General features: G+C 43.6%; 1 protein-coding gene across 1 annotated transcript in view; it reads left to right on the top strand.

Annotated features, from left to right (window-relative positions):
• Positions 1-3,006: 3,006 nt before the first annotated feature.
• The window catches only part of T265_10505 (hypothetical protein), a gene marked incomplete at both ends in the record, with an annotated part of 15,589 nt that continues 7,073 nt past the window's right edge, over positions 3,007-11,522 (top strand). Inside the window, 9 exons of the mRNA XM_009176893.1 lie at positions 3,007-3,144; positions 3,774-3,781; positions 3,839-3,909; positions 6,958-6,977; positions 7,196-7,387; positions 8,501-8,599; positions 9,268-9,369; positions 10,883-11,077; positions 11,196-11,387. Of these exons, the coding sequence (XP_009175157.1) occupies positions 3,007-3,144; positions 3,774-3,781; positions 3,839-3,909; positions 6,958-6,977; positions 7,196-7,387; positions 8,501-8,599; positions 9,268-9,369; positions 10,883-11,077; positions 11,196-11,387 (1,017 nt within the window). The remainder of the gene's footprint in view (positions 3,145-3,773; positions 3,782-3,838; positions 3,910-6,957; positions 6,978-7,195; positions 7,388-8,500; positions 8,600-9,267; positions 9,370-10,882; positions 11,078-11,195; positions 11,388-11,522) is intronic.

Raw genomic sequence — 11,522 nt, 5'->3', positions numbered from 1 at the left:
GATTGAGTGGGTGAAGGCATTCATTTCCGAACGCAACATGATCGGTTCAGTGTAGTACTAACCGGAGTAGAGTTGAGTTTTTGACAGTCGAATAAATGACAGGGTTAGGACCGGATACAAATTTTACCGAAATTTTCGCAAAGTGATAAGGACAGATGTAACGGTGATACTATGAATGGGGAGATACGCGAGTAGTATGCGTTGTTCGTGGAATTTCGCTTTGCGTCTTGTGAAAAGGGGAGATCTGTTGCGGAATTCGTGGGACCACTTTGTAACATTTGCTTGGATTTGACCGACGAATGAGTGGAGTCAATGAATCTCCAGGAAAGTTCAAGGAGACGCGTTCAGGAGAAGATGGATGTCCAATGTTTGTAAATAAGATGCAAATGAGAGTTTTGATTCCCTGTCCAATGGCCTGTAACCGGTCAGTTGGCATTTCCTAATAAATAACTCCGCAGCGAAGACCTTTTTCCCTTCACAGTAGATGAGTGACAGGGACTGAGAGAGCTGAACTTTGAAGTTTTTTTGAAGCCGAGCCGTGTATATGACTGGACCAAACCCGCCGAAGATTTGCAAAAGACTTCTCGTGCCACACACAGTCAAAAAGCCTTCGGATGGTCAAAACAAACCAGTTTACATACAAGAAAAAAGTTTGCTTCGAATGGTCGGATATAAGGAACAAAATTAAACCCGTCGTCGATAGAACTGTGATATCTAAAAATCTCTTCGCCAATCCGAGGCTATGCTTTATCTCAGAAATTTAAACCAGTAGAAGTGAGAATGGGTTGATCCTAAAGCATGTTGTGCTTTTCCTTTTTAGCTACAAAGTCCAGTAACGATACAGGTTCTACGTTTTTAATCCCTGGTTATTTTTTTTCTCAGAAAGGAGACTCATATGGAGTGTCCTTGCTAGAGTCATTCACCACCTATATTTCCATACAGCTGTTAAGAGACGGAATTCCTGGTACTTCGTGCTAGTCTCGGGTTGAGAAATGACTTTAAGGCTATTAACTGTCTAACTATTCGTTTTTAGGCTTCCGGATTCATCGTAATTTTTGTTAAAATTCGCCAGCTGTCTGCTCTCAGCTGGGGAAGTGCAATTGGATTTATAAATTCAATAGACTTAACCGTACAGTGTGTCCCCTTCTGTCTCGTTCATTTCTACACAAACAGTATGCCTGGTCTTTCAACATCAACCCAAACAAGTGGCTACTGGTTGGTTTTGACTGCAGTCTTATGTGGTAAGTAAATACACGATTATAATCTTGATTTCACTTTTTTCAAATTCGAATACTGGAAACCAAGAGAGAATATATTCAAGGCCATGTGTATGCGATTGCAGTGCAAGCAGAATAGCTGGGCTCAAAAACACGCGTCAAACCTGAGGATCAGGATCACCACCAAAATCATCAATGTATCGATGTAGAATTCTTAATTCTGTGTTCAAACATGGCCGCAAATACAACGTTGTGAAACGATAGTTGTCACCGCTTGTCTGGTGGCTCTGCAGGTTATCAATCTCTACGATGATTCTGTTCATGAAAAAGCAATTGACTATTTACTCTCTATGATTATTAAGAAACTTCTCAGTGTATCTACAGCAGTGAAGAACAACAGAGAAGCTTAGTCATCTCTCTGGTTTCCACCTTTAGTATGTAGTTATGCCAATGACAATGAGGTGGAACGGCATGTACCGGAAATTTGTGTCTGTATTGACTCCGCATTCGCATTCGTTCGTTGTAGCACAGGTAAGCAGGATATACCGGCAAAACAAGGGAAGAACGAGACAGTAGTCATGATAGTTCTTTCCGTGATGCAGATATGAGCGCAAGCAAAAAGAATGAGCCAACATATCCAGTGCCGTGTGTTTCTTCAAAGCACCGACATGCTCGCACCCTTGATTCATGGTGCTTCATTACCTCCGGTCATAGACACTTTTGGAGGAAATCCGTTCGGTGAGGTGTGCATTTGGTGTACATCTGTCCAGCGGCGAAAACATAGGGTGTTTCATTCAAAACAAGACGACGGAAAGAAACCTACGCACGCCAAACTCGTAAATTCCATGGGACGCCAATCTCCATCCAAGCTGGAGGCCTCGACGACACTACCTAGCAATAATTTGTGCTACCGAATTCATAAGCAGTAGTATAAGGGCTATACGAACTAAATATTTTCGAACTGATTACAATGATTCAGTCAATACTGCATGTGTATGCAAGCTACAGTCCGGTTGTATTGTTTGTGGTTGCATCCGTGTACCAGTGATATTTACTTTTGCGCACCAATGTCGTGATATGTTTCTTCATTGTCCTACCGGATTTTCATATGGTCCAAACCACACACCTTGGTCACATTCTGGAGGTCGACGAGACATTTTGCCTCGCCTGGCTTACTCTTTTAGAAATGGACGCACTATAGGCTTCAGGAGTGATTGTGGAATAACGCAAAATAGATCTGACATCAAGATGAGGTGTCAACGCTTTTGCTGTTTTTTGTTTAACACTCATGTTAGCCGCTTACGATTTCAGTAGCGAAACCCATAGTACAGACCATACCAGCCTGTCGATCAGCAGGCATATGGGGGTCCTGAAACCCCACTAGTTAGTGGGAAGAATTAGATCGGGAAACGCCAGTTTGGAGAACATAATGTATGTAAACTGCAACGCTTCACGCTGTATAGCTCCGAAAAAACCCGGGGCACTGAGTGGATAAACTAAGTGGCTTAGTCAGTGCAATACCACCAGAGCAATACCACATAGAACAAAGAGCATGCACTCCATAGTTTTCACGCTAAACTGAATCTCTCGTTTATGATATTATAAGACTGAATGTGCTGCACACGGGCCGCCTCATGTTTCAGTTGGCACGATATTCGAGATATCGCTGTATATTTTCATAAAGAAGACTACTCATAAGGTTGCTGAAAGCTCTTCGACAGCCCATGACCGGTTTCGCCCTTCTTGGGGCTCATCAGATAGGCGCAGTCCCTGAGTTTCCGTTAACCTTATGTTCTACTGGAACCCAAATTGGACTGCTTTCGAGGAATACACTCATTCGCAAATCAGTTTGGTTTTCAGGAGAGACTGCTCCTACCTGATGAGGGCGAAATCGATCGTGGACTGTGGAAGAATTTTTAGCAACCTTGTGAGTAGCTTCCTTTATGAGAAGTATGCGCACTAGTTTTAAATACGCAACAGTGTACTTGAAAAGGTTCTAGGTCACAAATTCTGCTTCTGTCGATGAACAAACGCTTTCAGGAAACCCGACTGTTAATCATTTAGCGATTGATCTGTTCACTGGCCTTAGTAAATAGCTTGTAAACATCTCGGTACCAGTTGAGGAGGTATCAGTGTTCGGCGATGATACACACACCGGTGATGCCACTTTGATTTGTTTCTTTTCGCGTAACTACCGAGCTCAAAAAGGTTAACAGTCAATAAATGTAAAAGAGCTACAATATTTCAATATATTTTCAACAATTTGGTTCAAAAGAAAATTTTTTATTTGCTATTCCAGGGACAAGTTTGGCAACATTAAAGTAGGTTTCAAAGTTTAGGGCACTAGTAAGGATTCAGTCTTTCAAGTTCGTTGGGACCAGAAATATCCCTGTCAAACCGAGGCCGGTAACTCGTTGATAAAACTTTCTGATCTTCCAAATGAAACATTTCGGCATATCCATGAAAGCGTTTTTCCCTGTGTTTTTGATTAAGGGTTCGGGACAAAGGCGCTTTGACAGAATCCATGGTCGTTGACCCCGTTTACCTGCAGCACAGACATTCACGTGAGTCAGCTTTTGGTGTGTATTTTTTGGCCACGTAATCCATTGTTTTTGATTAAGGGTTCGGGACAAAGGCGCTTTGACAGAATCCATGGTCGTTGACCCCGTTTACCTGCAGCACAGACATTCACGTGAGTCAGCCTTTGGTGTGTATTTTTTGGCAACTGCAATCCATTTAGCTTAAGATATTCTTTTCGTGTGAAGGCTATTTTTTTAGTGGAAAATAGATGTTCCAATGAGAATAAGAGGGCATGCATCTGGTGTGATTGATTAGCGAAAACCCATGAAATTCATCTTTCCCACTTGAAACCTTTGTTGGCAGAAGGTTCGCCGAGGAGAGACCATGATGCAGCAAAGTAAACGAGCTTGGCTACTGCCAAGTTGAGCAATGTGGAATCTACGTACCCGTCTGGACGGAGCCTAGGTTATTTTCCTCACGCGACTGGAAATCTTTCGGGACTTGGTATGCAGCCAGTTGCGAATCCGTTTTTAACATTTTAGCTGACCTATCTAGCTGATGCTTGCCTGTAGTTGCGTTGGGTGAGACTGTCAATCCTGCTGACGGTGTGTTGTCCAAACATGATTCGTGAGCATGTTTATCTCAAAGGTTGCTGAATGTTTAGACACCTAGATCTTGAATGTTCTCCCAACGGAATTTTTACAAGTCCTCAGGCACCCCTTCCCTTTCACCCACTTGTTCTGTGGCAGGTAATCCCCAGTTTCCACCTAACTATGGTGATGGCGCTCGAATTACAATTCCACAGTCTTGACCCCAAACCAAAAGTTCGCTGACCTTACTCGTCTGCATGACGAGGATTTATTTTTGGAACCGATATCGCGGACTTTGACTCTGAACACTGAACATCAAATGAGTCCAACTCAGGACGATCGGTGTGGTGAACTGATTTTCCAAGACCACAGTTATCGCCTTTAAAAGCACCAAGTCCATGGCTCATTAGTTAAGGGTGTTTCTTGAATCTTGGGAATTTAGGAAGGATACCGATTGTTCACTGGCATTCAGATCCTTAAAAACATCACCCAGCTCTCTAAGTGGAGTACAATCTCATCAGTGTGATAAGCCTAGAACAGAGTTCCGTTTTGAACCATGGAGACACTGCATACACCAATGAGCGCTCGAAGTCCTCAGCCCCTACGTCAAACCAACTAACTTCCTCGAAATGACGCGCTCCTACGCCGTGAGTTTTGCTAAATTTTACACAAACTGGAAATTTCATAGACCAGGTTTCTTCCTTTACCTCATATCCATCGAGAATAGTTTGCCAAGGTCAAGTCCTCCAGCTTATTTACTCCTCTCAAACGTGATACGGTAGAAATTCTCTTTCTCCGAGCTATGAATATATGTATTTACCAAAAAGGTGAGATATGACACTGTAAGCCATTAGACCATCAATCTACCCTGCCCGCATCACAGAAAGGAACTATATACCCTTATTTGTGGAATACAGTCATGTGCAAACTAGTCTGTTCCTGTCCGGAGACTCATCTGAATCCCGTCTGAATCTCTCTTTCATGCTACTTATCGACTGATTTTGATGATCAAGACTACCTTCTGGGATGGTATTTGATAAATCGACAACGAAGTACGCTAAACTTGAGGTTGATGAAAACCCTTTGACAAAATACTACTGGTTACACCATTCTTGAGGCTCATCAGGTAGGAGTGGTTCCTTCCACTTCACGTTGAAGAGTTTTTGCGCAATCTCCTTAATAGAGTTCGGCCGAGATTAGGCATACATATGTTTGCCAGTTAGAGTCGATCCTGTATATTTGCAAGAAAACCTGGTCAGCGGTAAGGTGATTTTATCTGCAGGCACTATTCGACGAATCGCACTTCAACACTTGTCACAGCCGCTCTTCTTCACATGGTACCAACCAGTTCACTATGCGGTGTGACCTGTATCGGCATAACCGATCGACGCCTCTCACCGTGAGTAGCCGGACACTTGGCTTACGTTCAGCAGTCAGGCAGCAGGACAGGCCTACCGGACACATACATTACACGCCCCAGTATGAAAAGGGTTAGTTAATCAACATCAACTGATCCTTCGCAACTGTTTTGCGTACGTTGGACCCCATTCTTTTAGAGCTCGCCGAAACTACCCTAGTTGAAGCAGTCTTTTGTTTATAAAAAGATATTTGCTCGAGAGGCTTCGATAGTGCGCTTAATTGATAATGTGCCGTTCTTCTTCATTTTCTTTTGCCACATACTTGTAAATATCCGCTGCGAATGATGAAATCAAAGGAACTGATGGGATCTCACATTTTCCTTTTCCATGCTTGTATTCATGTGCTGGCCAGCATAAACCACAAAGTTGCGCGAAAGAATTAGAAACTTGTATCGGTTGTACCTGAAACCGACGCTACACTGGCGATTTCGAAGATATGTGACTCAGTTTCGTCCGCGTGACTTGATTATGAATTATCTAAACTTCCTCAAAACTCTATGCCCTCTCGAAATGATACTATTACGCTGTAAGAATGGGGCAGTCACCCCATGGATGCGCGTATCCTGCAACGGTGTCATCAGTATTCTGTGTGTGCGACAATGTCTAAGGCTATCGGTTAGTTTATGACAAAACGCTCCAATCCTGAGGGGAAAACTGCCGTCTAGAACTGCCACCAACTGATCACAGTAAATGATCAATAAAATCTGTGGCCATCTGAAAATGTGAGAATTAGGCTGACGAGCAAATGCGATCTTCATTCCGACCTTTACTCGCCTCAGACGACTGCCAGAGCACACACAGGGCGAATTTCACTGCATAGATTCCGCACTCTCTATCGCACTCTATTGCACAGCTACTGTACGGCTACCAACTGAGTAATGCCTTCACGAGTGCCTTCGGTCAGCCGATGTCCCAGTGGACCGGTGGTTCTTATCGGATAAGACGAGTTTAACCTCCTGACTACTTGTAAAAGGGTTAATCAACCTATAAAAACCTAGAGATATGTAGAAAACAAACATTTGGGAATAAGAGCAGACTTGTAGGCAATTAATACGATAATAAAGGATGTTTGGGCTGAAAATCCTACGAGACCAACCACTTGTCCTAAAGCTCACTGACATAATACTTAAATCCGTATTGATTTGGTCTTTTTAGAATCCGTGTGTCACGTTTCATAGTAGACTTTGGTTTCTTTCTTCTTATTCCCTGCAGATAAATCCATCGACTTCCGGGTAAGTTGTGGTGCATAGCCAATATGTCACAGTAGTTCTTGCGTTACTGTAACTTTTCCACTTACTCAGCAACTTCATAAGATAAGAGGTCCGAAAATTACAAGCTATCTGTTGAAAGAACATGTGGGTACGATGGTTGAACGACGTTCCGATCTGTTATCGATTTGTAGAAATACGGGTGAAAGGAAGCAGGCCTTCGCTGCGTAGTTATTTATTAGAAAATGCCAACTGACCAGTTACAAACTATTGGACAAGGAAGCAAAACTCTCATTTGCATCTTATTTACAAAAAACAGAACGCATCTTCCCGAACTTTCATGTATATGCATTGAATGTTGCTCAAATCCCAGTAATTGCCACAAAGCGACTCCACGAATTCCGCAACAGATCTCGCATTTCAAGAGACGCAAAGTGAATTTTCAAGAAAAAACACACTACTCACATGCCTCCCCATAAGTAGGATCACCCGTACACGGGTAGGTGTTTACTGTTGGTTGATCAGATTGTAGTTGACCTTTTCGCCAAGATCTGCAATTGGTTTGCCAATCAATCTATACAGAACTGTTTTTGCCACTCAGTCAACGAAAATCTATGTTTCCTCAATCATCCTTAAGCGGATTTAGTCAAACCCTGGTTACTGAATGGAGATAACTCAACCAAAAAGTCTCTAGGCAGTCGGCGACTGATGTTTTAACGAAAGTGCTCAAACGGGCACAAAATGGGCAATCCTTAAGGTGTAATTGAAGTTGACTCTCTCGTCTACGCCACGTGGAAAACAAACTGATGTCACTCGGGTCTGTGAAAACAGCTGGTGAGTAGGGCCTCAACAGCATATAATACAGGCAAAATGCATAATGCTCTTTGATGTGACTAGAACCAGTTTTCACAAAGTTACCGGTCCCATCGACTAAACCCTCACGCTACCCATGAGTTCCATAATGGACTGAATAGTTTATGTGTGCCGGCACTCGTCCGATAAGCAATAAATCAGAGTTTGGAGTCTCATCCAAAACGTTTGTATCTTTGTCCATAGCATGCAACTGAGTTCATAATCGATATGATCTCATTTCATCTACATCGAAAACAGCCGTCGTAGTTTAACTTTTCCAAGATTTTAAAGGTGGATGCAATAGTCATACGGTCATTCTAATCATTCTTCTTGGAACGGAGGCCCGCGGTATGTTCTTGAGCTTGTCACGACCGCTGTGTGAACCATGTGAGTGACTTAGTGTCCTCCGAGATGTGTAAAACTGCGTTAACGTACAAAGAGATGATAAATGAGAATAAGTAGCTTGCCACATATCTGATATCTAAGTACCTGTGGATGAACGAAAGTCACTAGAAATAGAACCCTGCCAGTTTGTGACTTGTCTGAGCCGTCCCACTATACAATGGGCCTATAATTATTGACTGATTTTGACTCACTGTGTCCGGGAGATGAGATTTCCATATACTCACGACCGACAGACCGAATTCATCGTCTGCCATTGATTAATCACCATTCAATCCAACCTTTAATTGAAGCACTGGGGAATTCCACTGAGTCGCCGTTTCCGCGCTCTCAAGCTCTGGTTCGTTCTTCGAACTTACGGTGCGAGTGGGTTGCGCGAGTATATCAGAAATGTAAGTCAAACAATGGCATTTATTATCGTTCTCTCCGTGTACAAGTAAGAATTTCGGTAGTGATCGGAGGGCATATCAGGATCTACTTGTTACACCCTGGCTAGAGGAGCAACAGAGCACTAGGTTTTTGTACGCAGCAACGTCGGCGGCAATAAGCTAACGTGCAGTTTTACGAACCAATGAGAACACAGCAGAAATCACCTATTCTTAATCTGTGCGCATATTTCCAAACTGTTTTATATAGTGAAGCAAGTAAACGGTCTAAACAATCAACAGTAACTGAGCAACCAACGATTTGAGCAAACCCTCACTTTCCTGGGTTTTGAACGTAAAATCTGTGCTTATACTCAAAAACGACATCTTTCCAACGCCCCTCCACAGCGCAGAGATATATATCGCACGAAGTGTTGCTGACTAGCTCATCGAGTGATGAGTTCTTTTGCAAACAGTAATTTTTCCATTATCCATTCTATGGTGTGTCTAAAGCCTAGTAACCTATGCACATAAGCAGAGAATCAATCGTAAAATTTTTCAAGGTCAAGCAACAATGGCCAATCAATACGGTGTGCAGTGACCCCGACCGTTCTAGTTGGTCTCGAGATTTTACCAGACTACTCATTCGTACATAAGTAGTCGGCTAATTGGCGGCTTAATTTTTCTTTCTCTAGCATGTACGACTGGCTCAACTATTTGCTGAGAAGGTGCGAGCTGACAACCGTTTTGAAATAGTCGGAAAGCCAACAATGGGTCTAGTTTGCTTTCGCCTCAAGGTAAGTGATATCTCAGACTAGCTTAGACCAAAGGTGTCCGAACTGTGAATGTGGATACATTACCTGTCGTTTCCGAGGTATCGCACACGCAACCCTCCGGTACAGTGAGGATTTTTCCCTATGCATGATTTCCTGCTTCAGGTTATCCCCTGAACTTGCTTCGGAATGTGATATAAGAAAGCACCCAACTGGTAAATATTCTCAAAAGCGGAAGGCCTACTTGTTGACAAGCTTTCTAGTAAACACACTGTACTTCTTCCGCCGTGGATACATAAAGAACGGAGGCAGCGAGCAGAACTTGTTGAACTCCAAGATGACACTTCACAGATTTATGTTGCTCGTCAGTAACCAGAAGCACATTTAGATATATTCGATGATTTATGTAAAGGAGGGAGTAGACAGATAGATCAGTCGGACGCACGAAATCGTTAATCACGGCTCAGAAGAGAAGCAACTGACACATCAGGACTTATTGGACTACTGATCGAATGAGCTGTGAGTGGACACCATACCACCCGAAGGTTGAAGGAGGGCTGGGATACTGCCAGGTTGCCAAGCCTAGACAATCGAAGTTAAGATGCAGAGCTATGGTTCGAACCACGGACCTTCGGGTCAGTAAATTCGCGCTCTAACCACTTGGCCATCTCATCCTCAACGGTTATGAGCACAGTATAGACAGGCTTTCACATGCGTATATTCGGTATGCCGTGGAATTTGCTCAATCCGCCCAAAGGGAACTCCAGACCATATGGTTGTTGGCTTGTTCACTGAGCTGGGTAATTTGATTGCATACATTTCATCACCAGTTGAGGTAACATCATCAGTGCGTTGTTGGAGAGCGTGGTAGTGCGTAGCGGTGGGTTGGTGGTTGTGCGTTGGGTAGTGTTGCGCGTGTGTTAATATACGTGCTTCTAGCAGGGGATGACTTCTGATCGCGATTAGCTGTTCGGTCGGGTGACGCTCCCCAACAACGCATTGATGATGTCACCTCGATTGGTGATGAAACGTTTGTAATCAAATTGCCCAGCTCAGCGAACAAGCCAACGACCATCTACGCTACCTCAGCTACCGGCATTTTTCTCCAGACCATATATTCATATATGATTTATTATTAGACTGGATTCCAAAGACACCTTCAGCGAGTTGCGGGATTTCAACCGTTCGTTGCTTACAATCCACTACGCTTGTGTTGGCTTCATTCGGTCCACAGGTGATATAGTTTTGAGCGTTACTTCCTCATCTTCGTGTTCTCTACTGGTGTCACACCTAAACGTGGTCACAAAGTATATGCGAAAAAGACATCAGAATGGAAAACCCTGTGAGCCTTGAGTTCATGTTCGATGAGGCGAAGCTTTTCTCTCTATCGGTTTCGCTTATCTAGATAAAACTTCGGGTAAATCGAATAAAGTTCAGTCACATTGGAGATTATTTTATTGAGGACAGTATACAGAATCTGCTGCTAGTTATCGCTTCTGATCAAACGTCTCAGCTGTAGCCAAACCTCACCACTTAGGTCATGTTGGGGGCGAGATGGCTTAAGTGGTCGGAGCGAAAATCCACTGACCGGAAGGTCCGCGATCCGAACCCGACCTTTGTCCCTCGATTTCCCCTGTCTAGGCTTGGGCCAGCCCTCGTGCTTCCTTCGGACGGCATGGCAGCTAGGCACCGGAAGGGTGTTACGGCTGAACAAGGTCCTGAATGGATTCAAGTGCATGTGCCTAAGTATATCAGTTCGGCAGACACGACATACACACACACTGAACTCGCGTGTACACCCTTTACTGTCACATTCATCACTATCTTCTATTTTTCACACCCACAAACAGGGTTCGAACATCCTAAATCAATACTTGACCCGTGCGATTAATGAAAGTTTCGCATTGCACGTGGTCCCCGCGGTGGTCGAGGACATCTACTTAATACGGTTTGCTCTATGCAATGAAAAGGCCAAGGTGGAACACATAGAACATGCTTGGGCATGGATTCAGCTGATCGCGAACGAAATCCTGGCAGCGAGGGTGAGTGACCAAATACGGATTACTAATCTAGGCCGAGTAGCGTCGCATTCTAACGATAATTCTCGAATTCATGTTGAATGGAGTGTTACAACAACAGTGATACTGTGAGGAGGATAAGCAAGAACCAAAACAAAG

Source organism: Opisthorchis viverrini, assembly GCF_000715545.1.
Source record: "Opisthorchis viverrini unplaced genomic scaffold opera_v5_376, whole genome shotgun sequence".
Classification (NCBI taxonomy): domain Eukaryota; kingdom Metazoa; phylum Platyhelminthes; class Trematoda; order Opisthorchiida; family Opisthorchiidae; genus Opisthorchis; species Opisthorchis viverrini.
Note: the sequence above shows the minus strand (reverse complement) of the source record. Positions and strands in the feature narration are given on the sequence as shown.